Consider the following 27,661-nt stretch of genomic DNA (forward strand, 5'->3'; position numbering starts at 1 on the left):
GTTTTCCTTGTTTGTATGAGGACAGTGAAGTGGAAGCTGTTCCTGTCCCCGTCTGCAGACGTGACTGAGCGTCGATCTGTCTGAAGCAGAAACACGAGGACGACAGACTCACAGCATGGTGAGGTCAAAGGTCACGTTACAATTTACTCATTTACGTTTGAGTCCAATCAGAAAATAGAAGAAAAGATTTGCAATGATTTTTAAAATATTATTAAGTCTATCTTTGCTAAGCCATCATCAAACGTCACATTGTTTAATGTCATGATGTCACATATCGTTACGAAAGTCACGTCACAATCCGTCAATAAAAATCCTCTGTCGTGTTTTTAAATGTCTCAGCACGGAACGTTAAGTCAGGAAATTACATGAAATTTGTCCTGTGCCACAGTTTGTTTTAGGAAAACATCTCAAAGAAAATAAATCTCACATTAACCTAAAATATTCCTGTTGCTGTTTTCCTGTTGTCCATGAACTGTAAAAATCAGAGCGAGTGAATGGTCTGTCTGCGTCCTCCACGTCTTCAGCGGCCACCCAGCTGTGTGAATCATTTCCTAATGGCCCTGCGGCGGACATCCAATCAGAGGTAGTTCACCACTCCATGTGACTGGAAATTCAATTAGGCTGCTCTCTCTTTCCCCCTCTCCTTCCCTCTCTGTCTCTCCATGCCTTCCCTTTGTCTCTCGCTCATTTTGTTTCTTATACTCTCTCCCTCTCGTTGTTCGCCTCTTCTTCTTGGATCTGTCGAGTCAGAGTCGCTCCAGGAAAAATAAATAATAAATAAATTAAATATTATTTAAATTTTTCTCAATGATTTTGTGTCCTGACGTTAAGATTATCTAAACGGACAAAGTCTTTTTCTTTTCTGTCCCTGTTTGTCCTTGAGTGAATCTGACCATGTGACTCTAACAGTTTATTTCTGATATTTAATTCATTATTTACATCCTGTTCACTGTGTTGGAAAAATCTCTTAATGAGAGGAAATCTTGTCTGATCCTGCACCAGACGTTCATTAAACTTTGATCTTTCTGAAATTGTTGGTAAATATCTCCTAGTAGTTGCGGTTGTATTGTTTGTGTCGTAGGAAGATTCCAAACAGCTGATTTGTTTACGATGAATACACTAATGAAGAATACTGTTGTATACTCTTGTATCTGTCTGCTGATTACTTACATTTACCCGCTATGTTACAGGTGGATGCCAGCACAGTTTACAGGATGAACCCGGTCGCTGACCTCAGCATTGACTGCAACACTCTGGTGGGGGAGAACCTCCGCCCCCATGGAGGGATTTTCTATCCTGGCATCCATCCTCTTTCAGCTGAAAAACCCCGGGAGTCTGGAACTTCTCTCCCACTGGGCTACAATCTTCTGTACAGACCTAATGTAACCCTGCTGAATGGCCAGAAGCCAGCAAACGAATATGTTGGAGTTTATAAGAACCCACCACCTCTGGTTGTTCCTGCTACAGGAGCTGAAGGCCTGGGGCCAGACCACAGGGTTCCACCCAGTGATAAACAGTCAGAACTGGGCCTGAATGGTGCTGGAAACTTCCTGAGATTGCCCTGGATCAGCCCTTATGCTGATGCTGCAATGTACCCATTCTTAGACATGGCATACAAGGCCTCTTTCCTGTCCCAGCCATCGACCTTCATCCACCAGCAGCTGGCATATCAGTCTTTGTGTGCCGCTGGGGCAGGAAGCAGCACAGCCGGGGAAGACAGACATTTCTACCTTCCTCATTATGCCCCAACCCATATCACATCTCCACTGGACCCTCAAATCAGGATCCCTAAGGCCACCCCTGCTCCTGCTGTCCTGGTACCCATCCCCCACTGCCAGGATAAAGCCTTGCAAGGAATTGGTCCTCAGGTACAAAAGGAACCCTTCAGCACCAGTCCAAAGATCCGCCAGGAGCCCGAGCCTCACCCTACTGAGCAACTACATGGCAGCAGTAACAGTGGTGCAAAGTCCAGTCAGGCCTCATCTTGCAAGAGTAGCAGTAGTGAAAGTAGCACTGCCCCTGTTAGCAGTTCAGCTAGCACTGCTGCGATAGAGTTACCCCCAGTTAACCGTCCTCCATGTTCAGTTCCTCAATCCCTCGGAAACTCCAGTACAGATCTCCAGAAGTCCACTTACAGAAACACCTCATCAACTTCACGCTCAGTCTCTCACCCCTTTTACAGGGCTAGCCTGAGCTCTGAGCACTGCTCTCCCACGTACTCAGGCAGCAACAAAACCAAAGGTGCCGGCTCAGACCGCTGTAGTGAAGAGAAGTGTGTATCCCCTGCACAGACATCACTGGACACAGCTGTGCCTCATAAAACTGCCGAAAAACCTTTGGATCTGTCTGCCAAAGAGTTGAAAGGTTTTGCAAATGGTTTCCCGTCCAAATTAGAGGCCCTGGCCAAATTGGGGTATTCACCACCATCTCATTATGAGCTGCTGGACAACCAGGGCCAGCACTTAAAAGAGGGTCTGCCCCGACCGGTTAGCACATCAGCAAACTCTCCAAATTGTCCTGAAATTATCAGTACTGCACCCTCCTCTTGGGTGGTCCCGGGTCCTTCCTCAGCTGTCGGCTCAGACCACAGCAGAGGCTCCCAAATAATAAAAAACAAAAACAAGCCTCAAAGTTCTCCTCACACAAAAGTAGAGATGAGCAGCAGTCCCAGTCCTGCCTCAGGGGGAAGATCTTCTGCAATGTCCCCTTCCCCAAAATCCAAAGTTGAATGGCCACAAGCCCCTAATAATGATTTGGATAAAGGCCCTCCAAACAGCAAAGTAGAAACTCCCACATGCTGTGGAAAACAGATCATAACTCCTGCTAAGTCAGAGGCTCAGAAGACACAACCTCTTCTGCATCAGCAGCCTCTTGTGGTTAACACCTCTTGTCAAATCTTTGGTGAGTCCTACCTCCCTCCTGGCTTAGGTTACACCAACCGTTACATCCCATATTCGGTTGCTGAGAATATGTCCCTGCAACGCATTTCCATATCAGGCAAAGGATCTGTCTACTCCCACCCAGTCCTGCTCAGCAACAGTAGCTTTTACCCGCCACACACTGTACGAAAGCAAAGTCTACCATATGGAGTACATCCATATCAGAATTCTCAGGAATTGGCTCCAACAACCATGTCGTGCTACCCAGGTCTTAACACCAAAGACCGACTTGACAACAGATCTAAAACTCAGGATAAACCCTGGAGTGCAGAACCATATAGGAACCAGGAAAGGCCAGATGCTGACAGCTCCCACAAGAGTGACAATGAAAAAGACAAGTTCACAAATCAAAACATGAAGACTTCAGGAAAAAACCTCACGGCTATCAAAGATGACGTAGTTTGTATCGACCCCGTGCGTGATGAGACAGATGATGATTTGTCCACCAACAAACTCAGCTCCTCAGCTATCGGCGTAGAGAATTCCATCAAACCAGGGAGCAGTGGGTGTATCCACATTCAAGAAAACAAGCCACAGCCTCCTAAGTTCCTCCCTTCTGAACAAGCTGCAGAGATGAGGCAAGGCTCACTACTCCAGACTTCCCAACCAAAACCTCCTCATAACCACTCTGCTTCATCTCTTCTTGCTAAAGAGGAGATCCCAGAAGAAGAAGAAACACTTAGCCCATTCTCGGACATCCCAGAGGAGCAGACCATGCGCTGTGCCCGAACTTGTCCTCGGCAGTTTTCTAGAAAATGTAAAAGCCTCTGGTGGTGCTGGGGACCTGGTGAGGGGGGAACTAGTTTTGGGAATAATGGTGCTGATGGAAAGAGTGCAAGTAATGGAGTTCAGTCAGAAGGCCTGAGCAGGGAAAAGGTTGATCCTGAGCAAAGCTCGTCAAAGAAGAGTAACTTATCAGTTCCTGTTGGTGAAGTAAATTCTTCCAGTGACAATAACAATTCTAACCTCATCGTGGGAGAAGTGTGTACAGTCACCCAGACCGAGAGTCCAGTTTATGGAGCTACTTCTCATGCAGACGGTGCAGTTTGCACCAGTAAAGCACCAGCATGTAGAGATTTCAGTCCCCAGCTTCCAGTTTGCAGCACTTTCGATCCCAGGGAGGCAGCTGGAGGAGTCATGAACACCAGGACCTCACTTTGTGTCCACAACCCAAGAGCTCCCACTTGTAAGGGCGGAGATGAAAACAGTACAAATTTTGTCCAGAGGAATTTTATTGGTCCGTGTTGCAGAAATCTGAGGGCTCCAACTTTTACTGGAAATACAAACCCAGTGGCTCCAAACTGCATAACTGTCAATCCCCAGTTTGCAAATTGTGAAAAGCACAATGCAGTGCGCCAAGCTTACAGAAACAACAATGTTGGGGTTCTTGCATGTAAGGGCCGGTCTTATGGAGATTACCAGACCTGTGTAAATAACAATCTCAGGGGCTCAACATATGGAAACTATTTTCCTCGGAGCCCAACCTATAGGCACTTTTCACCTGGTAATCCAACCAATGGAGGCTTTAACAGGATGCCGACTAATTTGACTCAAGAGCAGCCAGTTAACAGAGACCTTAAATATGAAGGCTTTTCCTCCAATGAGACGCCAAACTCAGCTCTCACCTTCACCAGCAGTGGAGATGGGAGGAAGGAAATCCAGGACAGCATGGATCCACTAGTTGATGAGGATAAAGGCCCCAGCTGCAGCAAGAATCAACGCTCGGGCCTCACCAAGCGCATCGCCAATTCTTCTGGCTACTTGGGCGACCGCTTTAAATGTGTGACGGCTGAGCTTTACGCCGATTCCAGCCAGCTGAGCAGAGAGCAGAAAGCGATCCAGGTAAGATCCCTGTCTACATTCTTGTTAATTCTTGATTGTCTCATTATTCAGTGAACAGTGATGGTCTAATCTAGTTTTGACTGGGGATTACATCACTGCTGCCTGTTTGTTTTGTGATGTTGATGCTCACTGGTTATGAAGGAGATGTTCCAAAGGTTCTTGTCTATGTTAAGTCTACTGTTGTCCTGTAGAGGGCTGCAGACACAGCCTGAGGATGTGATCCCTCACTGGGAAAATGATAGGAGGTTTGAGGAAGTGTTGAACATTAGTTTGCCTTCTCGTTTGAGAAGATTTGATAGGAGGATTTGAGGTTGTAGGAACTAGAATAGCAACGCTGGTCTCTTCATGTTCATCTGTTAAAAAACAGCGACATGTTTTGGCATCAACAGGGAAAACGGATCCTGTTCTTCATGGCGACAGCCACATTGATACGAGTTCCTGAGATCAGGTTAGAAAGTTTCTGTGAGGATGAGAAACTTCTCTTTTTTCTTATGTGGAGTTCCTCAGGGCTGCGTTTGAGGTCCTCTGTTATTTTCTTTAAAACTGCAGTGTGGTTCTCTCTGCTCTGTAAACGCTGCTGGTCTCGTTTTATTTTGAAAACTCTGGGGTTGTGTTTTAGTCTGGGCGAACAGAAACATAGACCTTTGTAAATGATGACCCCCACATTCTCTTCCTGATTGGTTCTTATCAGTCACATGACTTCCTGTCAGTAACAGTTTCACCTTGTTGTCTGTCCAAGAAAAGAAATCCCTGCTCTGACTTTTCACCATCACTGCTCCTCCTTCAGGGGATTTTCTGTTACTAAGCAACCAACTGCAGAGGAGACAATCTACTTCCTGTTTACACCACATGGTCAGTGTGGTATGTGGTCATGTGACGTGTGTTTTCAGGTGTGTTAGTGTGGGCGGAACCTTAAAGTTTCCAGATAAAAAGAGCTGCAGTTTGGACAAAAGCCAAAGCAGAGAAAAAATGTGTGAAAGTGAAGAGAGAAAGTTTTTATATCTTCTGTATGATGTATGTTTTGAGGTTGTTAGAAGTTATTTCGATGTGGTCGAAGATGTAGAAATGTATTCGCTGGTATGAAGAGAAGACAATCGCTGCCTCTCTCCTTTTCTTCACATGGTCTTTTTCCATCTGCAGATGTTTATGGTCGTGTTGAGGTCATGTTAGGAAAACACAGCAGCAGCGTTTGACTGCAGGCGACTGTTCATCTGCTGCTTTTTTTACTAATGTGTCAGTCACTCTGTTCCTCTCAGTCTTTTCTCTTCCTCCATCTCTTTCTCCTTTTTCTGTTTTTACATCCTTGTTCCCTAGAGATCCTCTTTTCCCCTCAAATTAAATTCCTCCTCTTCATCCTTCTCTTCCAACCCTCAACAGAAAGAGGAGGAACAAGCTCAGTGTTGTTGTTTTAATGAAATCCTCCTCTTCCTCTGTCCCTGGAGCCCAGTTTAGTCTTTTTTTTAATGGAAGATGGTTTGTATTGAAACAGGAATAAATAAACCATCGTAAGTCTGAATAATAGCTGTGGTGACATATAGAACATCGTACAACTCGACGTGCAGGGCCACTTGGTCCGTGGCGTAGGGGCGAAATTAAACATGCTTTGTTGTGGAAGACCATCAGCAAGACTAAAATATATATGACTATTATCTAATAATTTCAGTTTCTTTACAGTTTGATATTATTAATGTAAAATAAATAATGATGGATTATTCTCAAACATTGTTTAAAGTAGCTGCTTCATTATTGTGAAGGACGTTAACTTTCTTCACTGTGTCGTTACTGCGTCCATCACAGTGTGTTTGTGTTTATTCTGTTTGATCGTTACTGAAGGAGCGTGGAAGAGGTGGGGGGGGTTTACAGTTCATATTAATGCTGCTGGCGGATCTGAGCCACGGTGGTGCTGGATAGATTTGTAGATCATTTCACGGGTCGTTTATTTTTAAAATGGGTTTGTGCTCAGGACAGAGGGAGGAGAAATACTAGCCTGTCAGGCAGCGTTACCGGTGGTTACCAGAGGTTACAAGTGATGCACCTTAGTGGGAAGACATGGCTGTCATGATTGAGGACATGGATAATCTTTTTCTTTCTGAGAAAATATGAAATCTTTAAATTAAATCATAAAACGTGATAAAATTCCAACAGAAGGAGGCGTTCACTCGTATATCTGCTTCTGGATTTGAGTCATGAGAAACATTTTAACAACTGATGGTCAGATTATCATGGGTTTATTGGATTATCTGTTTTTTCTCAATCGCAACCAATGAAGTTCGGGCACTGAAAGGAGGTAAAGTGAGAAAAAACGGTACAAAAATGAAGGGACAATGTAGCTTTAAAACTGAAAAGGAGTGAAAGTGAATCAGATTAAAAATATAATTTAAGCCATTTTCAGACCTGAGCTCCAGGTGAAATCCAGAGAATCGTCTCCAGAGCTTCTCCAGAGTTTGTGTTTCACAGCTGAACAACACAGCAGCAGGTTTTCTGCACAGACTCGTTCACAGCATCAGATCCTCATGGTTCAGGTGAGAGGGGGGGCAGCCGGGTGCATCAGACAGAGACAGGAAGTGACGTGTGACCTCTGCTGCAGAGGTCATAACCCTAACCCTTGGAAGCTCCTCACTCCCAGTGAATCAGTGGAGGATCCTCTGCTGTGTTCACACTGCTCCTGGATTTAGACTTTAGACGAGAAACTGGGTCTGATCCTCCAGAGAAGATACAGAGAACTGAGGAGCTCAGGTCTGAAGCAGATTTAGAGTTTGACTGAAATGAGTTGAAGTGTTCCTCTGGAATTGCTCTTGGTGTCAACAATGCCCTGAGGGACGTTCTTCCAATTTGGTACAAACATCCAGTTGGACTCAAAGATGAACTGATTTGAGTTGTTGAAGGTCACATGACCTCATATGAGTCTATAGATAATATCCCTATAATGTATGTCAACTGAATCTGCACTGATTGGTGGATACAAACTGATTGTATATGAACAGGTTTGTTCCTGCTGATGTTTTTATTCTTTTCTTTTTTCCAGCGAGCGATGCTGCGTTTCTCTGAGCTGGAGCTGAAAGAGAAAGAGGGAGGAGGAGAAGAAGAGGAAGAACGAGGGATGACCGCAGCAGCAGTGGCGACAGGGGAGAAGGAGCTGGCAGGCGGCCAGCGAGGAGATGGAGGGAGGGAGGAAGTGGAGGAGGAGGAGGAGGAGGGGAAGAAGAAAGAGGGAGGAGGGTGGGAGGGCTGCCAGAAAAGTGAAGGGCGAGGAGGAGGAGGAGAAAGAAGTCGCTCTGCAGCCGCCACCGAGGCTCCGAGAGGTAAGAGGATTTCTGGAGAGTTCTGCAGAATGACGTGCACAAACACAAACACACATCACTAAAGACGTTAACACACACACAATCTGATTTCACATTCTTGAATTCACTCCTTTGTCTCCTTTTTGTGTGTGTGAACTCTCCGTGCACCTCGCTGGCTTTAAGCCGAACATAGAGAATTATGTTCTCTAACCCTAACTCTAACAGAGAGAGAGGTAACCCTAACAGAGTGAGAGCACTAACTCTAACAGAGAGAGAGGTAACTCTAACAGAGAGAGAGGTAACCCTAACTCTAACAGAGAGAGCTAACCCTAACTCTAACAGAGAGAGAGGTAACCCTAACAGAGTGAGAGCACTAACTCTAACAGAGAGAGAGGTAACTCTAACAGAGAGAGAGGTAACCCTAACTCTAACAGAGAGAGCTAACCCTAACTCTAACAGAGTGAGAGGTAACCCTAACAGAGAGAGAGCACTAACTCTAACAGAGTGAGAGGTAACCCTAACAGAGAGAGAGCACTAACTCTAACAGAGAGAGAGGTAACCCTAACAGAGAGAGAGCACTAACTCTAACAGAGAGAGGTAACCCTAACCCTAACAGAGTGAGAGCACTAACTCTAACAGAGAGAGGTAACCCTAACTCTAACAGAGAGAGAGCTAACCCTAACAGAGTGAGAGCACTAACTCTAACAGAGTGAGAGCACTAACTCTAACAGAGAGAGCGCTAACCCTAACAGAGAGAGAGCACTAACTCTAACAGAGAGAGAGCTAACCCTAACTCTAACAGAGAGAGAGCTAACCCTAACTCTAACAGAGAGAGAGGTAACCCTAACCCTAACAGAGTGAGAGCACTAACTCTAACAGAGAGAGAGCTAACCCTAACAGAGAGAGAGCACTAACTCTAACAGAGAGAGAGCTAACCCTAACTCTAACAGAGAGAGAGGTAACCCTAACAGAGTGAGAGCACTAACTCTAACAGAGTGAGAGCACTAACTCTAACAGAGAGAGGTAACCCTAACTCTAACAGAGAGAGAGCTAACTCTAACAGAGAGAGAGCACTAACTCTAACAGAGAGAGGTAACCCTAACTCTAACAGAGAGAGAGCACTAACTCTAACAGAGTGAGAGCTAACTAACAGAGTGAGAGCTAACTCTAACAGAGAGAGAGCTAACTCTAACAGAGTGAGAGCTAACCCTAACTCTAACAGAGTGAGAGCTAACTCTAACAGAGAGAGAGCACTAACTCTAACAGAGAGAGAGCTAACCCTATTAGAGTGAGAGCTAACTCTAACAGAGAGAGAGCTAACCCTAACTCTAACAGAGAGAGAGGTAACCCTAACAGAGTGAGAGCACTAACTCTAACAGAGAGAGAGCTAACTCTAACAGAGAGAGAGCTAACCCTAACAGAGTGAGAGCACTAACTCTAACAGAGAGAGAGCTAACCCTAACTCTAACAGAGAGAGAGGTAACCCTAACCCTAACAGAGTGAGAGCACTAACTCTAACAGAGAGAGAGCTAACCCTATTAGAGTGAGAGCACTAACTCTAACAGAGAGAGAGCTAACCCTAACTCTAACAGAGAGAGAGCTAACCCTATTAGAGTGAGAGCTAACTCTAACAGAGAGAGAGCTAACTCTAACAGAGAGAGAGGTAACCCTAACAGAGTGAGAGCACTAACTTTAACAGAGAGAGCTAACTCTAACAGAGTGAGAGCTAACTCTAACAGAGAGAGAGCTAACCCTATTAGAGTGAGAGCTAACTCTAACAGAGAGAGAGCTAACTCTAACAGAGTGAGAGCTAACTCTAACAGAGAGAGAGCTAACCCTATTAGAGTGAGAGCACTAACTTTAACAGAGAGAGAGCTAACTCTAACAGAGTGAGAGCACTAACTTTAACAGAGAGAGAGCTAACTCTAACAGAGAGAGAGCTAACTCTAACAGAGTGAGAGCTAACTAACAGAGAGAGAGAGCTAACCCTAACTCTAACAGAGAGAGAGCTAACTCTAACAGAGAGAGAGCTAACCCTATTAGAGTGAGAGCTAACTCTAACAGAGAGAGAGCTAACCCTAACAGAGTGAGAGCACTAACTTTAACAGAGTGAGAGCTAACCCTAACAGAGAGAGAGCTAACTCTAACAGAGAGAGAGCTAACCCTAACTCTAACAGAGAGAGAGCTAACTCTAACAGAGAGAGAGCTAACCCTATTAGAGTGAGAGCTAACTCTAACAGAGAGAGAGCTAACCCTAACAGAGTGAGAGCACTAACTTTAACAGAGTGAGAGCTAACTCTAACAGAGAGAGAGCTAACTCTAACAGAGTGAGAGCTAACTCTAACAGAGAGAGAGCTAACCCTATTAGAGTGAGAGCTAACTCTAACAGAGAGAGAGCTAACCCTAACTCTAACAGAGAGAGAGCTAACTCTAACAGAGTGAGAGCACTAACTCTAACAGAGAGAGAGCTAACCCTATTAGAGTGAGAGCTAACTCTAACAGAGAGAGAGCTAACCCTAACTCTAACAGAGAGAGAGCTAACTCTAACAGAGTGAGAGCACTAACTTTAACAGAGAGAGAGCTAACTCTAACAGAGTGAGAGCTAACCCTAACAGAGAGAGAGGTAACTCTAACAGAGTGAGAGCTAACCCTAACAGAGTGAGAGCTAACTCTAACAGAGTGAGAGCTAACTCTAACAGAGAGAGGTAACCCTAACTCTAACAGAGAGAGAGGTAACTAACAGAGTGAGAGCTAACTCTAACAGAGAGAGGTAACCCTAACTCTAACAGAGAGAGAGAGCTAACTCTAACAGAGAGAGGTAACCCTAACTCTAACAGAGAGAGAGAGCTAACTCTAACAGAGAGAGGTAACCCTAACAGAGAGAGAGCTAACCCTAACAGAGAGAGAGCTAACTCTAACAGAGTGAGAGCTAACCCTAACAGAGTGAAAGGTAACCCTAACTCTAACAGAGTGAGAGCTAACCCTAACAGAGTGAAAGGTAACCCTAACCCTAACAGAGTGAAAGGTAACCCTAACTCTAACAGAGTGAGAGCTAACTCTAACAGAGAGAGAGGTAACCCTAACTCTAACAGAGTGAGAGCTAACTCTAACAGAGTGAGAGCTAACTCTAACAGCGTGAAAGGTAACCCTAACTCTAACAGAGTGAGAGCTAACTCTAACAGAGTGAGAGCTAACCCTAACAGCGTGAAAGGTAACCCTAACTCTAACAGAGAGAGGTAACTCTAACAGAGAGAGAGCTAACTCTAACAGAGAGAGAGCTAACTCTAACAGAGAGAGCTAACCCTAACAGAGTGAAAGGTAACCCTAACAGAGAGAGCTAACTCTAACAGAGAGAGAGGTAACCCTAACTCTAACAGAGTGACAGCTAACCCTAACAGAGAGAGAGGTAACCCTAACTCTAACAGAGTGAGAGCTAACCCTAACAGCGTGAGAGGTAACCCTAACAGAGAGAGAGGTAACCCTAACCGAGAGAGAGGTAACCCTAACCCTAACAGAGAGAGAGGTAACCCTAACCCTAACAGAGAGAGCTAACCCTAACAGAGAGGTAACCCTAACCGAGAGAGGTAACCCTAACCCTAACAGAGAGAGAGGTAACCCTAACAGAGAGAGGTAACCCTAACTCTAACAGAGTGAGAGGTAACCCTAACAGAGAGAGAGGTAACCCTAACAGAGAGAGAGGTAACCCTAACTCTAACAGAGTGAGAGCTAACCCTAACAGAGAGAGAGGTAACCCTAACCCTAACAGAGAGAGAGGTAACCCTAACTCTAACAGAGAGAGAGGTAACCCTAATAGAGAGAGAGCACTAACTCTAACAGAGTGAGAGGTAACCCTAACAGAGAGAGAGGTAACCCTAACTCTAACAGAGAGAGAGGTAACCCTAACCCTAACAGAGAGAGAGGTAACCCTAACCCTAACAGAGTGAGAGGTAACCCTAACAGAGAGAGAGCTAACTCTAACAGAGTGAAAGGTAATCCTAACAGAGAGAGCTAACTCTAACAGAGTGAAAGGTAACCCTAACTCTAACAGAGAGAGAGGTAACCCTAACAGAGAGAGAGGTAACCCTAACAGAGAGAGAGGTAACCCTAACAGAGAGAGATGTAACCCTAACCGAGAGAGAGGTAACCCTAACCGAGAGAGAGGTAACCCTAACCCTAACAGAGAGAGAGGTAACCCTAACTCTAACAGAGTGAGAGCTAACCCTAACAGCGTGAAAGGTAACCCTAACCCTAACAGAGAGAGGTAACCCTAACAGAGAGAGAGGTAACTCTAACAGAGAGAGAGGTAACCCTAACAGAGAGAGAGCTAACTCTAACAGAGAGAGCTAACCCTAACAGAGTGAAAGGTAACCCTAACTCTAACAGAGTGACAGCTAACCCTAACAGAGAGAGAGGTAACCCTAACTCTAACAGAGTGAGAGCTAACCCTAACAGCGTGAAAGGTAACCCTAACTCTAACAGAGAGAGGTAACCCTAACAGAGAGAGAGGTAACTCTAACAGAGAGAGAGGTAACCCTAACAGAGAGAGAGCTAACTCTAACAGAGAGAGCTAACCCTAACAGAGTGAAAGGTAACCCTAACTCTAACAGAGAGAGGTAACCCTAACAGAGAGAGAGGTAACCCTAACTCTAACAGAGAGAGGTAACCCTAACAGAGAGAGGTAACTCTAACAGAGAGAGAGGTAACCCTAACCGAGAGAGAGGTAACCCTAACAGAGAGAGAGGTAACCCTAACAGAGAGAGAGGTAACCCTAACAGAGAGAGAGCTAACCCTAACAGAGAGAGGTAACCCTAACCCTAACAGAGAGAGAGTTAACCCTAACCCTAACAGAGTGAGAGGTAACCCTAACAGAGAGAGAGGTAACCCTAACTCTAACAGAGAGAGGTAACCCTAACAGAGAGAGAGGTAACCCTAACCGAGAGAGAGGTAACCCTAACCGAGAGAGAGGTAACCCTAACAGAGAGAGAGGTAACCCTAACAGAGAGAGAGCTAACCCTAACAGAGAGAGGTAACCCTAACCGAGAGAGGTAACCCTAACCCTAACAGAGAGAAAGGTAACCCTAACAGAGAGAGGTAACCCTAACCCTAACAGAGAGAGAGGTAACCCTAACCCTAACAGAGTGAGAGGTAACCCTAACAGAGAGAGAGGTAACCCTAACCCTAACAGAGAGAGAGGTAACCCTAACAGAGAGAGAGCACTAACTCTAACAGAGTGAGAGGTAACCCTAACAGAGAGAGATGTAACCCTAACAGAGAGAGAGCTAACTCTAACAGAGTGAGAGCTAACTCTAATAGAGAGGTAACCCTAACCCTAATAGAGTGAGAGGTAACCCTAACCCTAACAGAGTGAGAGGTAACCCTAACTCTAACAGAGTGAGAGGTAACCCTAACCCTAACAGAGAGAGAGCACTAACTCTAACAGAGTGAGAGGTAACCCTAACAGAGAGAGAGCTAACTCTAACAGAGTGAGAGCTAACTCTAATAGAGAGGTAACCCTAACCCTAATAGAGTGAGAGCTAACTCTAATAGAGTGAGGTAACTCTAACAGAGTGAGAGCTAACTCTAATAGAGAGAGCTAACCCCCGACGAACTAAAACAAAACACAGTTGATCTCGTTAAGTTGCTGCTTTAAACAAACTCTTACTGAAGGTTCCATTGTGTCAATTCAAAAATGTCATAAGAGAAGTTTTAAGTGGATCATTGTTCGTGCAGGTTCTCAGATAAACTGCCGTCACAGCCATGTCCCCATCCTGTCTCCACCGTGTCGCTCGTCCAACGGCCTCGCCGTCCTCCGAGAGGATGAGGAGACGAGGAGGAGAGAAGAAGAAGAGGGTCTGCAGGAGGAGAGGAAGAAACAGGAGAGGAGTTTTGTTTCACAGCCAGAACTACAACAACAAAGGTTTCTACCCACAGCCAGGAGTCTGTTCCAGGGAAACACCCCCATGCCGACATCCGCGCCCGGTGGTTCGAATCCCGGCACGGTGATAAACCGCAGGCGAATCTTCAGCCTGGAGCCTTTTCATCAGAGCAGCATCATCAACAGCCGACTGAAGAGAGGGAGGGAGGAGAGGGAGGAGGAGAGGGCGGAGGAGAGGGCGGGAATCAAGAAAACCAAGTTCACCACCAGTAAGAATTCAGAAAATCTGTATTTATTTAATTCTGTTTATCCTGACATATTATCAAATACAATTTATTGGACATGAATCTACAATAAATAAACTCAACATCATAAACACTGAGAAGTCATCCAAAGACTCAGGGTTTTATCTTCATTTGTTTTTAAATCATTTTTTGGCTGTTGCTGTTCCATAACCACAAAGATCCAGAAATAATCTCCATGTGATCGTCTCTAAATCAATTCAAGAGCTTTCTGCTGACGAAGGTTTGAGACGCTGCCGGAAAGAAAGAAAGAAAGAATATTTATTATAATATAATCAAAAAGACAGATTGGTGCAGATTGACCTCCATGTTTGAAGTAGATCATTGTCTCAGGATGACAAACTCTCCAACCTCATTAATTCATTATTTCAACAAGGCTCCACATTCAAAATAATCTACGTCGTCAAACTTGAATCATCATTTTTTTAACCCACAACAGGTTGTTAGTTCTGCCATTTATCGTGGTGTTCCTCAGGGCTCCACATAAAGACCTCTTTCGTTTTCTTTACATAAACTCTGTTTATACAACATGATGTGAGCTTTTACTGATATGCAGATAATACACAACTGTATATAAACAGTATCTATAGCTCCCAGTGAAACACCGAAATATTCTTTTGATCCGTTATGTATTTTATGTCATCCATTTGCTCTCCTGACTGCTCATTGGTCCTCACAGACTCGACCTCAGACGTAAAAAAACTGAAGGTTTACATCGAGCTCGACGGCCTCAGACTCAACAAGCCCCTCCCACACAGGGAGCACGGCGAGAGGTCAGCAGAGGTCACCAGGAAGTTCAGAATGGACGTCCTGGCCGTCAGAGGGAGGTCAAAGGTCAACGGAGGCTGGGGCGACCCCGCACTTGTGAGGAGGGACGGCCCGAGAGGTAAAACCAACAATTGAAACTTTATCTTAAAATTCAAAATAAAATGGTTATATTTAGTGAACTTATTCACTCTATTTACTATTCTATATGTCTTAGTGATTGTTTGAACACAGAATTTTATTGTGAAGAGTCCAGTGCAGGAACTTCTGAGAGAGTTTCTGCTGCTCTTCACTGTCTCATCTCTTCTTCTCTCTGTGATTGTCGCAGCACATGAGTAGAATAACACCAACTATGTGCGTGCGCGGCGTGCGCGGCGTGCTAATAGCCGTCTAACATCTCCCAGATGGAGCTGTCTCACACACACGATGCTTGATCCTCGTCTTCCTCTGTTTATTGAACGCCCGCCGCTCCGAGCTGCGTTCAGTCTCCACGTGTTCTTCAGGTCAAACTCACTTTAACTCAGAAATGTGGTTAGAAATAAAATCAACTTTTATGATTTCATTCAATCAATACACCAACAATTATTTGGATGAAGTCAGACACCTTTTGAAAAGGTGAAGTGAAGGTGTCGTATCAACGTTGATTTTAAGATCTGAGGCAGGAGCAACAGAGAGTGTGATGTCATCAGCGTAGAGGTGGTGTGAAACGAGTTTGAGATGATAATTGACCAAAGAAAGATTATATTAGATATTATATTCAGAAGTGGCAGAAACCAAATCCTGCATCGCTTTCACCAGCAGCTTCATCCAACAAGAACTTTGTGATATTTTCACTCCTCCGTCATATTTGAAACACATCCACTGAAAAGTCATTTTCAGTCTGATAAGACTTTAAGTAAAATTCTCATTTAAGAATTTACAATGAAACGTGCTGAAAAAATCTGAATTTCTTACAAGACAAATTTGAGTTCTTCAGAAAAACAGAGTGACGACTCAAAGTTATCGTCCAATCACATGACAGAATACTGCGTCAAAGCTGCTCAAACACTCACAACTCAAGTTTTAACAGTAAACTTTTTTTGCTGCTGGACTCGGTTTGTCTGCACTTTCACACACGTCTTGTTTATAACAAAGCAAAATCTGCGTAGTCACATGTTTGTCAGATGCCGTCAGACTTGACTGACAGGGGGTGGGGCTAATAAAACCTGATAATGGTGATGTCATGCCTGAAAAAACAATGGTGACGATTAGAGGTGAAACAAGACTGTTTAACTGTGACACGCCCAGAGGGACACACACTTAACTGTGTGTGTGTGTGTGTGTGTGTGTGTGTGTGTCCAGGCTGATGAATAATTCAGCAGATGGAAGCAGCGTTTCAGAAACAACCTCTGGCTCTGTGTGTGTTTACATGCACATTTGTGTGTGTGTGTGTTTCCTGCAGGCGTCTGCAATGGAAAACAGAACTCTCTCTCTCTCCTCCCCTCCCCCACTATCTGCTCCACTCAGGCGAGGAGGCTGTTTCTTTGTTCCTCTCTCTCTCCCTCTCTTATTATCTAACTCGTCCCCTGCTGAAAAACTCGTTGAGGAAGCTGAAGTTTAAGTTAAAGATCGTTAGTTCTTTTAAATTCAGTTTTTATTTTGACAGAACATGTTCAACATTTAAGTTGACCCGCTTTAACCTTCAGAGGTGGTTAGGGTTAAGTGTAGAGTTAACATTTTTACTTTGGGAGGTTCAAGAACTTCAGGGTCACATGATCACAACCTGAGCCGCCATCTTTCTTTGAAATGTTGAAATGAAGTGTCTCAGGCAGATTTTCATTTAAAACTAAATCAAACTCCTTCCACACGAGTGATGGTGAAGAGTCAGAGCTGGGATTTCTTTTCTCTGAGCGACGACGAGGTGGAACTGTTACTGACAGGAAGTGTTAGCGACGCTTTGTGTTCACCGCTGGTAGTCGAGTCATGTGACTGATAAGAACCAATCAGGAAGAGAACGTCTGTGTCATCGTTTACAAAAGTCTCAGTTTCTGTTCAGACTAAAACACAACCCCCGTTTTCAAACTAAAATGAGACCAGCAGCTTTTTTTCGCAGAAGTAAAATGTTAGCATGCCCATAATAATGTGAACGTTAGCATGTCAATGTCATTGTGTTTCCATCACTAACACATTTGGCTTCTTCCTTATTACAGTTTCCCATGTGGCACTGCCCTCCTCTCCCACCCATCTCCCCCGGCAACCAGCCCCTGCATCCCTGTCCTCCGTCACCTCCTCTCGCCTCCAGGACAAACATCAGAAGCTGAGGGAGAGTCGCAGGCTCACAGCTTTCCACCAGTCCTTACTTCCTCCTCCTCCATGCTCCACCTCACCTGACCCCCATCCCTTCCGCTGCCATGACGACCTCGACAGGCCGAAGGGCAAGCGACCCTGCAAGACGAAACACATGGGAGGAGCCACGGCCAGGGAGGAGGAGAGACATGAAGGAGGGAGGGACAACGTTGAGGAGAAAAATAGGAGGGTGAGGGAGGAGCGCTTGTTTTTTTCATCATGTTTGGTCCCAAACCTAAATCTATATAAACGTATCCCTGTGGGCTATGAGCAGCAAACAGTCAAACTATATTTGTGTGCTGTGTCATTAAGATTATTCAAAAGATATCAACACATTTATCTGATGTTCTGACATCTTTCAACAACATTAAGTTAAAAAAGTTCTGACACAAAGAGGAGAATGTCGTCGGCATACAGCGAAAGTTTATACACTCGTCCAGTGTTCAGTATAATAAAAAGATTTAACATCAAGGCTTAGGGTTAGGAGAGGATGGACGAGACAAACCCTGAGTTTTATCCACGTTTTCATTTCACTTTTTAAACTGTAATAAAATCCAGAGTCCGACTGGCCGCCTCAGATTTAACCAGGCGGAGACAACGCACCTTAAATGCTCCCGTATGAGGTGAACTTGAGTGTGAGTGCACTTGATTTGTTGTTGGCTTGGAGGCAGACATGTAAACACAGAAATAATGTGACTAAGCGTGACTCAAACACCCTCACCCACCCGAGGGGGGGTAGTGAGAGGGAGCACTTGATTTATTCCTCTGGATTGGAGACAAGCGGAGGCTGAAGATTCATCCTCTCAGGGTCAGGAGAGCTTCTTCTCTTGAGAGCTGGAGGATAAACCGGAAAGTAACTGCTGGGATTTCTTACAATAAAAGATAAATAAACTGAAATATATTTAATAATAAACAGGCTTCAGTCACACCAAAGGTCTGATCTGCAGAATTAACTCAGCATCATGTGTCACCGTGACAACTAACTGGACCCAGTGTTCTGGTGCTTATCCTGTAAAAGACGTCAAAAAAGATATGAGAACTAAAACAAAGCCCTGTGGGACTCCAAAGAAACAAGCTTTCATCTTCAAGTTTCGGACAATATGTGTTGTTTCTGAGGCAACTTGACTTTTTAGTTAAAACTCATTACTGTTGCTATGGTTACGTCTGGTGGAGTTTTCCAGCCCCTAAATCAGAGACTAAACACTGCTGGTCTCATTTTAGTTTGAAAACTCTGTTTCAGTCTGAACAGAAACTGAGACTTTAGTAAACAATGACTCAGAGAGGTTCTCTTCCTGATTGGTTCTCTTCAGTCACATGACTCGACTACCAGCGGTGAACACAAAGCGTCGCTAACACTTCCTGTCGGTAACACTTCCTGTTTCTAACACTTCCTGTCAGTTACAGTTCCACCTCGTCGTCCCTGCTCTGACTCTTCACCATCACTGCTCCTCCTTCAGAGGAGTTTCTGTTACTAAGCAACCGACTGCAGAGACAATCTACTTCCTGTTTACATCACATGACCAGTGTAGGTGAATGGTCATGTGTTCAGGAGGATTATTTCTGATACAGAGATAAATCGCTAGTGTGGACGAAGTAGACAGAGTTTTAAAACTCAGACGTGTTGGTGTGGGCGGAGTCAGAGTAACAGTGGGACAAGAGACACCAACTCCTGAAAGACAAAGACGAGTTAAAACATCAAATGTGAGAACGAGTTAAATTGTCCTTGTAACTTAAAGTCAAAGTTCAAACAAAGATGAAACATTTGTTAATGGGACGACAAAGTTGAACTGAGACCAAACGAGCAAATAAAAGAACAAACTGTTAAAACCACAATCACACACCAGCTTCTCCTTTTCCTCCGTCTTTTCTTTCTTCTCTGTTAATCGTTGTAATTATCGTCCTGATTGGAGCTCGCTGCGAAAACTCAGCAGGGTGTGTGTGTGTGTGTGTGTGTGTGTGTGTGTGTGTGTGTGTGTGTGTGTGTGTGTGTGTGTGTGTGTGTGTGTGTGTGTGTGTGTGTGTGTGTGTGTGTGTGTGTGTGTGTGATTCACTGCAGATTAAAGTGAAGGAGTGAGCGAGGGAGGGAGAGACTGAAGGTTATGGAGAAAGAATAATATTGTCCACATGTACTGTGTGTGTGCGTGTGCATATGTGCGTCTGTGGCTTGTGCCGTTTTGACAGCTGCTGCACCGGAGATGCCCTCGGGGCAGCAAAGACACACACACACACACACACACTCACGCACTCAAACACAATCTGTCTCTCACGCTCTCTATTTTTCGCTCGACCCTCCTCCTTGTTTGAGTCTGCTCTGCTACAAAACACACACACACACACACACCTCCAGGGCAAAGCTCGCTTCCTGTTTGCCGATGCGTGGCGGCAGCGGCTTCGTTTGGCAGACGCACACACGTTACACACAAACAAACACACAATAACACGCACACACTGTCTGGCTGCTAAGCGGCATAGACTGTTGCCGTGGCACCAGCAGCTCACTGATGAACTTTGTCTCTACCTGATTCTCCACATTCAGGAAATACAAAAACATTCATTAGAATCAATTCATAAAAATACAAATATTTTAAAAGTAGACACAAACCAAGAAACATGTTTCTCATTGAAAATACAATGAACAGGGACGTCTGCCTCAGAGCCGCTGAGCAAGGCACTGATGCACCTGAACACCACAGCCACTTTACACATAAATCAAAGGAATCACAGTAGAAATCAGATATTAAAATACTGAGAAACGATTTTATTCTAAATCTACATGAATGTCTACTCTGCACTTCGTAAGGCACAGAAAATACTACGAACAAGCTTTGAATTCACCGCTGGTAGTCGAGTCATGTGACTGATAAGAACCAATCAGGAAGAGAATGTCTGCGTCATCGTTTACAAAAGTCTCACAACCCCTGAGTTTTCAAAATAAAACGAGACCAGAAGCGTTAACAGAGCAGAAGAGAACAACTCTGCAGTTTGTTACTGTCAATACAAGGAAACAGAAAATAACAGAGGACCTCAAACTCAGCCCTGAGGAACTCCACATGAGAATAAATCTGTGGTGTAACACTCCCAATTCTTGAGTGAATGCGACTCACTTTAAACGTCTCTCACACACAGGTTTCTCCATCTGACTCATGTTGCTCGCCCAGCCACAGACCTCCCTCTCCGCAGAACACACTCTGCGCCCGGCCAGCCCCTCCGGAGATGCGTCGGCTCATTGTGAACAAAAATGCTGGAGAGACTCTGCTTCAGCGCGCCGCCCGCCTGGGATACGAGGTAACAAGACACAAACGCACACAGGTTAGGGCATGTGACCGTTCCCAACCGGCGAAGTAGCAGCTAGCAGCTAATAGCAAGTAAACACAGGAAGCAGGAAGTTGTCTCCTCAGTCGTCATTCAAACACCTGAGTGAAGACGAGATGGATGAAAAGGAAGAAAACATAATGAGAGCATCTTCTCTTCTTTCGGACCAATAAGATGTGAGCTGGACCTCTGAGTCCAAACCATTCTCATGTCATTCCTGCTCCCCAGGGGACGAGCCCCTTCAGATTTAATGACCCCATGATCTTTTCTTTATCGCCGTCATGCTGGAATGAGACTGTACAACAGGAATCATCAGGTGACGTCTGTCATTGAAATTCAGTCTGCGTCTGAAAATCATCTGGAGGCTGAAAACTGTGTGTGTGTGTGTGTGTGTGTGTGTGTGTGTGTGTGTGTGTGTTGAATATTTCATGCACAGTGTGGCAGCTTTTGTCGAGTGTCACGCTGCCTCTCGCTCGCTCTCTTTGAGGTGCAGCGGTGAAGCTAACGAGCTCAGTTTGCAAATGAAGCCGTCATCCATCACAGCGCACACACACACTCAGAGAACACACACTCAGACCGCGCACATACACACACACTCAGAGAAAACACACTCAGACCGCGCACACACACACACACAAAATCACTTGGAGAACCACAAGAAAGAGGAGGTTTCATCATATTTTTCAGACCCTCGTCTCCTTGTTTCCTTCTCTTAACTGTGAACTGTTGTAGGAACATGTCCTTTCCTTGTCGAGTGTTTAGTCCCACAACTCAAACACAGACACACAATCACACAATACAGCTGTGACACAATTCAAATAGAATTTGGAAGCGACGACTGAATGAGTCTGTTAGAGTTTAGGATTGAAGCTGGAAGATAAACAAGCCAATGATCACACACACACACACACACACACACACACACACACACACACACACACACACACACACATATATATATATACACACAGTGATGATGGTAGATTCACTCCTCTGGAGTAAATGTCAAATCAATGATATTTATAAAGTCTAAAAGCTCTGGTGTCTTTGTCTGTGCACGTCTCCTTGTGTCCAGGAGGTGGTGCTGTACTGTCTGGAGAGGCGACTCTGCGACGTTAACCATCGAGACCACGCCGGGTACTGCGCCCTGCACGAAGCCTGTGCACGTGGCTGGCTGGGGATCGTGCGTCACCTGGTGGAGCACGAAGCCAACGTCAACTGCAGCGCTCAGGATGGAACCAGGTACGATTGTGTAAATACAACATCGTGTGGTTCTCATGACGTCTGTGATGTTTGTGCTTTTATTGTTTGTATGAATAACGTCTGTATATCAATAAGTCTTAAGTTATTCCTGCAGTTTTCATAAATTGTCTTTGTACGCTATTCTGTCTTTATTATATCATTCTTTTTCTGATTTATTAATAATGTACTTAAAGAGTTTTGTTTTCGTCCAAAAGTGAAAGACACAAAACCAACTGATTTTCAACTTGTATGATTGATAAGACGATGAAGAGGATGATGAAGATGTGTTGGACTGATAACTTCCCTCCAGTTTTCTGTTTCTCGTCAGGCCGCTGCACGACGCCGTTGAGAACGACCACATGGAGGTGGTGCGCTTCCTGCTGGCCTGTGGCGCCGACCCCACCCTCACCTCCTACTCCGGACGAGGGCCAATCAACATGACCCACAGCGCTGCCATGGAAACCTTCCTGGAGGGTGAGAGGGGGAGGAAAGGAAAACGTGTCTATTTCTATTTTATTTCCCAACTAAAACCAAATCTTGATGAACGTCGCTCAGGTTGTGTTTAAAATCACGTTTGCTGCTCACTGCTGAGAGAGTGCGGTACAGGAAGTCAAGGAGTGAACGGAAAAATATCAAGAGAAAATACGTTATGAGAAATGTTTCCAGGAAAAAACAAAAGCTTTAAAATATAGTGCGTGCGTGTGCGTGCGTGCGTGTGTGTGCGTGTGTGTGTGTGTGTGCGTGCGTGCGTGCGTGCGTGTGTGTGTGTGTGTGTGTGTGTGTGTGTGTGTGTGTGTGCGCCCTGCCTGTATTTGTTCTCTCTCCCTCCATCGCTCTTTCTCTCCAGAGGGGTTTAATGAGGCTTGGCTACTAAATCCCAGAACAGCTTATTGCCACACACACACTCCTGCCAGCTTCCATCTACTCAGCGCCGCGGCGACGAGCCGTCTGAGCACAAACACACTCATCTTCTTCTTCCCGTCTTTCTGCAGAATATCTCTGTGACCTCCAGGGAAGGTCGGAGGGCGACCAGGGAACGTACTGGGAGTTTTACGGCAGCTCGGTGTGCGGTTAGTTTACACACAAACACACACACACCAGGGCGATATACATCATTTAGGATTACAGGGGTTATGGTTTGTTTCCATCACAGGAACTTTCCTCAGGAACCAGAATCTACGTTTAGTTCAGAAGAAATCCTTTTTACTCAGGGCGGAGTTACTTGACAAAAGAACAGGAACATTAGGGGTGGGGCTTACAATACTGGAAAGACATGATTGGTTAACTACTCCAGCGTTTTATTTTAGTTAGTCTCCACAACAGCTCGTAACCCTGAAAGTAAAAGTTCCAGGAACAGACAGAACTAAAGAATCAGGACTAAAGGATTCAGGAGAACTACATCTCATTGACCTTTTTCTAACCCCATTTAAACAAAGTGAAACAAAACTAAATAGGAAAATAAAGAGTTTGTGTAAATGACTATATCATCTGCATATAGATGAAAGAAGGAAGGGCTCTAGTACTTTTGATGTTCTTCAACACTTTTTGTGTCCAACAGAGCCACCCAGTGGCGGAGGAGTGTATAACATCCTGGCTGATCCACCGGGGCCAGAGGACGAAGAAGAGGAGGAGGAAGAGGAGGGTGAGGATGAGGAGCAACATTCACGAAGGGAGGTGTTTGAGTTCGAACTGTCCGACCGACCACTGCTGCCCTGCTACAACATCCAGGTGTTGTTGTCACAGGGGTGAGTCCGATAACTAACACAACGTGATTAAAGAGATATATTTATATATAATGTATAATAATGATAATATGGAGGATTAATATACAGGTATACTGTGGGAAGAAGCTCTGTAGCGCCCTCCACAGGGGAGAAGTGGAAACAGGTTGGATCTGATGATTCCTGGTCCTGACTCGAGCTCCAGCTGCTTTCAGGAGCAGATCTCCAGATACAGTTTCATAGAACCAACAACATCTTGATATTCATCCTGAAACAAGGCACTTTAACGTTTTTATCAATCAGGCAATAATGATGGATTTTTTTAACCAGAAGTCACCATATTTGGAGAATGGGGGGTGGAGCCTGACTGAGTCAATCACACTGTGGTATCCCCCCCCCCCCCCCCAACACATCTGGTGCTTTATGGTCTGTTTGACTCTAAATGATCATTATTCACTAAATGAACATCAGCTGTTTGAAGAAGACTTGAAACTAGAGACTGAGACATAAACTAAAAATGTTTACTGACGTTATAAAGTGAGAAGTAGAGTCACTTTCTATAGACTTCTATAGAAACTACCAGTGTAGTCGCCCCCTGCTGGTAAGAGACAGAAGACAGTTTTCAGACATTGGAGTCAACAAACATTTTTGCAGTTTATGATCCAAACTAAAAAAAATAAAATACTACAATCACTTGTTTTTTCTTATTCTTGTTTTTTCTCTGACACACTCACACTCTCTGTGTTGTTTAAACACATCTCTCTCACACACACACACAGACACACACACACACACAGACACACACAGATACCAATTAAAGTGGCAGAAAGCAGCTTAAAAAAGAAAGAAGGGAATAGCAGAGAAGGTAGAGAGAGACAGGACAGGTCGTTAACAATGATTGCATCGCCGTGGCGACGCAGCTAATTGGCTTCCACTTTGTCTTCCTCCCCTGTCGCTTCTCTCCTCCCTATTCCCCCCCCGTCTCTCTCGTCTGATGTAGTATTAATGTCTCATCCTGGATACAAGGCCACCGAGCACACAAACACACACAGCAGCAACTGACTTTAAAGCTGTGTGTGTGTGTGTGTGTGTGTGTGTGTGTGTGTGTGTGTGTGTGTGTGTACACAGACATTGTGAATCGATAACTGCTCCATTGTCTTCAGAATTTCTTCTTCCTCTGAAATGTATAAAAAACCAATATAAAAATTTAACTTCAGTTCATCTATAAACTAATTTCTGTTCATCTTGTCATGTCTGACGTTTGTTTTTCACATCCAGTTTTTTTAATTATTCAAATTTCTGACAACTCAGTTCAATTATATTTTTACAGCTGAAGATCACAAAGGGCAGCATCTCTTTATTTTAAACCTTTTGTTTGTAGGTTTATCGTGGACGAACGGAGCCTTAAGAAGAAGATAAATAGTTTTCTCTGTTTATGACAAAAAAAAGATTCATGCTTTCAGTCCACTTCCTGTTTTCTTTCATAATTCTAAGAAGTGGATAATCATGTGACGGGTTGTTGTTGAATAAGTTCAACTGGTTCAAGACGTAAACTTTTCTTTCCTAAATCTCTTCTTCTCTCTCCTACCTCCAGACCCAGGAACTGGCTTCTCTTCGCCGATGTCTTAGGTCGCCTTCGGATGACGTCACGGTCTTTCCGGCGTCTCTTCCCTCAGATCAACGTACAGTCCGTCCCTGAAGACGAGTTCTACCGACAGGCGTCTCTGTCGCAGCTGCTGACGGGTCCTGACGAGCGGGAGTTGGTCTCGTTCAGGCCGGACGTCAAAGACCCTCTGGAGCTGGTGGAGGCCACGCCCGAGCTCGCTGGCATGCTAGGCTCCTCCCTGGAGTTCATTGAAAGTCGCTGGGACTCGCTTAGCGCTTCGCCACCGCCATCACCGGGACCCTCAGTGACATTTTCCTGTGTTCCAGTGTTATTACCTCCGCAGCCACAGGGGGCGATAGAGGGAAACATGTTGCACAACAGGACCCAGTCGATAGAAAGTCGAGGACTGAAGAAGTTGGTGTTTTCTGCTGCTAAAACAGAAACTAAAGAAGATGCTAACACGTGGGAAACACAACAACATGGAAGTAAACATGTCGTAGGTCCTTCTCCAACAAAGACGAACATTACGTCCAACGCGCGCATGTGGGAACTGCAAGGATTACGAAGTAAGAACACTGGTGTCATTAACTCTGACGGTAAGATGGACGCTAACATGTGGGAACAACGACCAGGAGGAACAATTACAGCAGTGGCTTCCGTGAAGTCTGACAAAATGGGTGGAGCTAACATGTGGGAACCTCAGCGACTCCGAACTAGGAACCCTGTGAGTTCTGACTCCGCCCTGTCACAACCTCGGCGACTGCGGAATATAGGCACTGAAAATACTAACTCTTCAGATTCAAATGTTGCAGCTGACGCTAACACATGGAAACGACTAAATCAACGAAGTAAGACCAACAGCGTTTCTGATTCTACAGATCAAGATGCTTCACTGGACGGAAGCTTCTGGGAACCACAACGACTGCGAAGTAAGAACGCCGCAAATAGTATCCCAGCGACAGCAGACACAAACCTTTGGGAACGACACGGAATAAAGAGAGTGGGTGGAAACATCTGTGATGCTCAGTTAGCTAATAGCATCAAGATGGACACCGCCTTGCAAAGGAACCTGGGTAACGTTCGAGTCCACATCAGGGACCTGGGGATGAAGGTCGCCGCCGTCCACAGAGACCTGAAGAACGAGCGGGAGAAAGTCGTGAATAAGAGCGGAGTTAAAGTACGATCGTGACAGAGTGATGAAACATGTAAATAGGATCAAAGAGGAAACATGAACATTAAAGGAAAAGTAACGTGTGTTATATGTACATATGTGTTTTTATTTATTTCTCATTCCACTGGTGTAAATACGATGCTGTTTCTCTGTAACGTGATTGGTTCTCGTGTGTAATTTTATATTCAGCTTCCTGTCAGCAAACTATTTCTTGTCCAATAAAAACCAGGAAGAAGTTAAAAATCTTAGCTCCTGCCTCTTTAAGACCCTCCTCCTGTCTGCTGTGATTGGTCAACATGTTAGTGTGTAGGAAATGGAGACGTCTCAAACCAGCTGCTGGACACGTATGATGTAAAAACATGCAGAGTTAAGTTAAGGTTAGAGTTAAGTTTAGTTAACTGTCAGTCAATGTATTATGTCAGTGTCCTCACTAAGACAGAAGTACAAACTAGTGTGTAAACAAACCATTTTCTCTAATAAAGAGGGAGCGAGAGAAACCATTCATACACAGGATATTTCTCTCTGTTGGCCTCGCTCGACCGTCTTCTCTTTTATCCTGATGTGTGTGTTCGAGAGAGAGAGATGAGTCACACACATTAAAGGATGAAAAAAGACCTGTGATCAAACATTTTCTGTTGAAGCTGAAAATCTGTTAAATTTTTATTTAATTCTTTGATTCTTCACAGATCAAAATAAATGTGGATGCTGCTAGCGCCCCCTTCAGGCCAGAGTTTTATTACAGTTGCAGGAGTACTTTGTCTCGTTAACTGAATATTGACAAAGTGGTAAATGTCAGATTTATTTGTTAGTGTTAAATTGGTTTTAGTTATTAATAGTTTAGGTAGTTAGGTGATTGGTTGCTGGTTGATGAGTTGAGTTTGTAAAGTCAATTGTTGACTTTAATTATTTCTTGGTGATAAATTGAGGTTCGTTGGAAAACGTTTGTCCTTATTTTCTCCTGTCAAAGGAAACATTTGAATTAATTATTGATTTGAAGTTGATATTAACTGAAAATAACCTGATCAGTGGGTGTGGTTTCACAATGAACCCACAGAGCACACACAGAATAATTCCCTGCAGTCAAACTGTTCGATTCTCTGGCTTCTTTTTGTGTCCGTTGTGTGTTTTTCCATGAGTGTGTGTGTGTGTTTAGCGAGATGCGCAGCGCTGAGATGAATATTTAAACAGAGAGAGAGAGCATCATTTATTGCGTGCGTGTTATAAGGTGGAATCCGGTGTGGTCAGGCGCCACCTACAGGCTGCAAATGAAATGTAGAATC

The 27,661-nt window shown here is 44.5% G+C and overlaps 1 protein-coding gene across 1 annotated transcript; it reads left to right on the forward strand.

Annotated features, from left to right (window-relative positions):
• The first annotated feature begins 29 nt into the window (after positions 1-29).
• LOC117778695 (BCL-6 corepressor-like) lies at positions 30-26,399 on the forward strand. Its single transcript, XM_034614448.1, has 13 exons — positions 30-118; positions 1,191-3,726; positions 4,558-4,781; positions 7,807-7,927; positions 13,793-14,206; positions 14,919-15,125; positions 17,194-17,519; positions 20,456-20,614; positions 21,717-21,883; positions 22,212-22,357; positions 22,876-22,953; positions 23,442-23,628; positions 25,199-26,399. Exons 1-13 carry the CDS (start codon positions 116-118, stop codon positions 26,397-26,399), a joined length of 5,769 nt encoding a protein of 1,922 aa, XP_034470339.1. The 5' UTR covers positions 30-115.
• Positions 26,400-27,661: the final 1,262 nt, after the last annotated feature.

This window comes from Hippoglossus hippoglossus, chromosome 2, assembly GCF_009819705.1.
Source record: "Hippoglossus hippoglossus isolate fHipHip1 chromosome 2, fHipHip1.pri, whole genome shotgun sequence".
Lineage (NCBI taxonomy): Eukaryota > Metazoa > Chordata > Actinopteri > Pleuronectiformes > Pleuronectidae > Hippoglossus > Hippoglossus hippoglossus.

Excerpts from the sequence above, each read along its gene's own strand:
- LOC117778695 (XM_034614448.1), top strand. Across the intron at positions 15,126-17,193 it reads GAGGAGGGACGGCCCGAGAG|TTTCCCATGTGGCACTGCCC; the intron begins GTAAAACCAACA and ends TCCTTATTACAG. Across the intron at positions 23,629-25,198 it reads CAGGTGTTGTTGTCACAGGG|ACCCAGGAACTGGCTTCTCT; the intron begins GTGAGTCCGATA and ends TCCTACCTCCAG.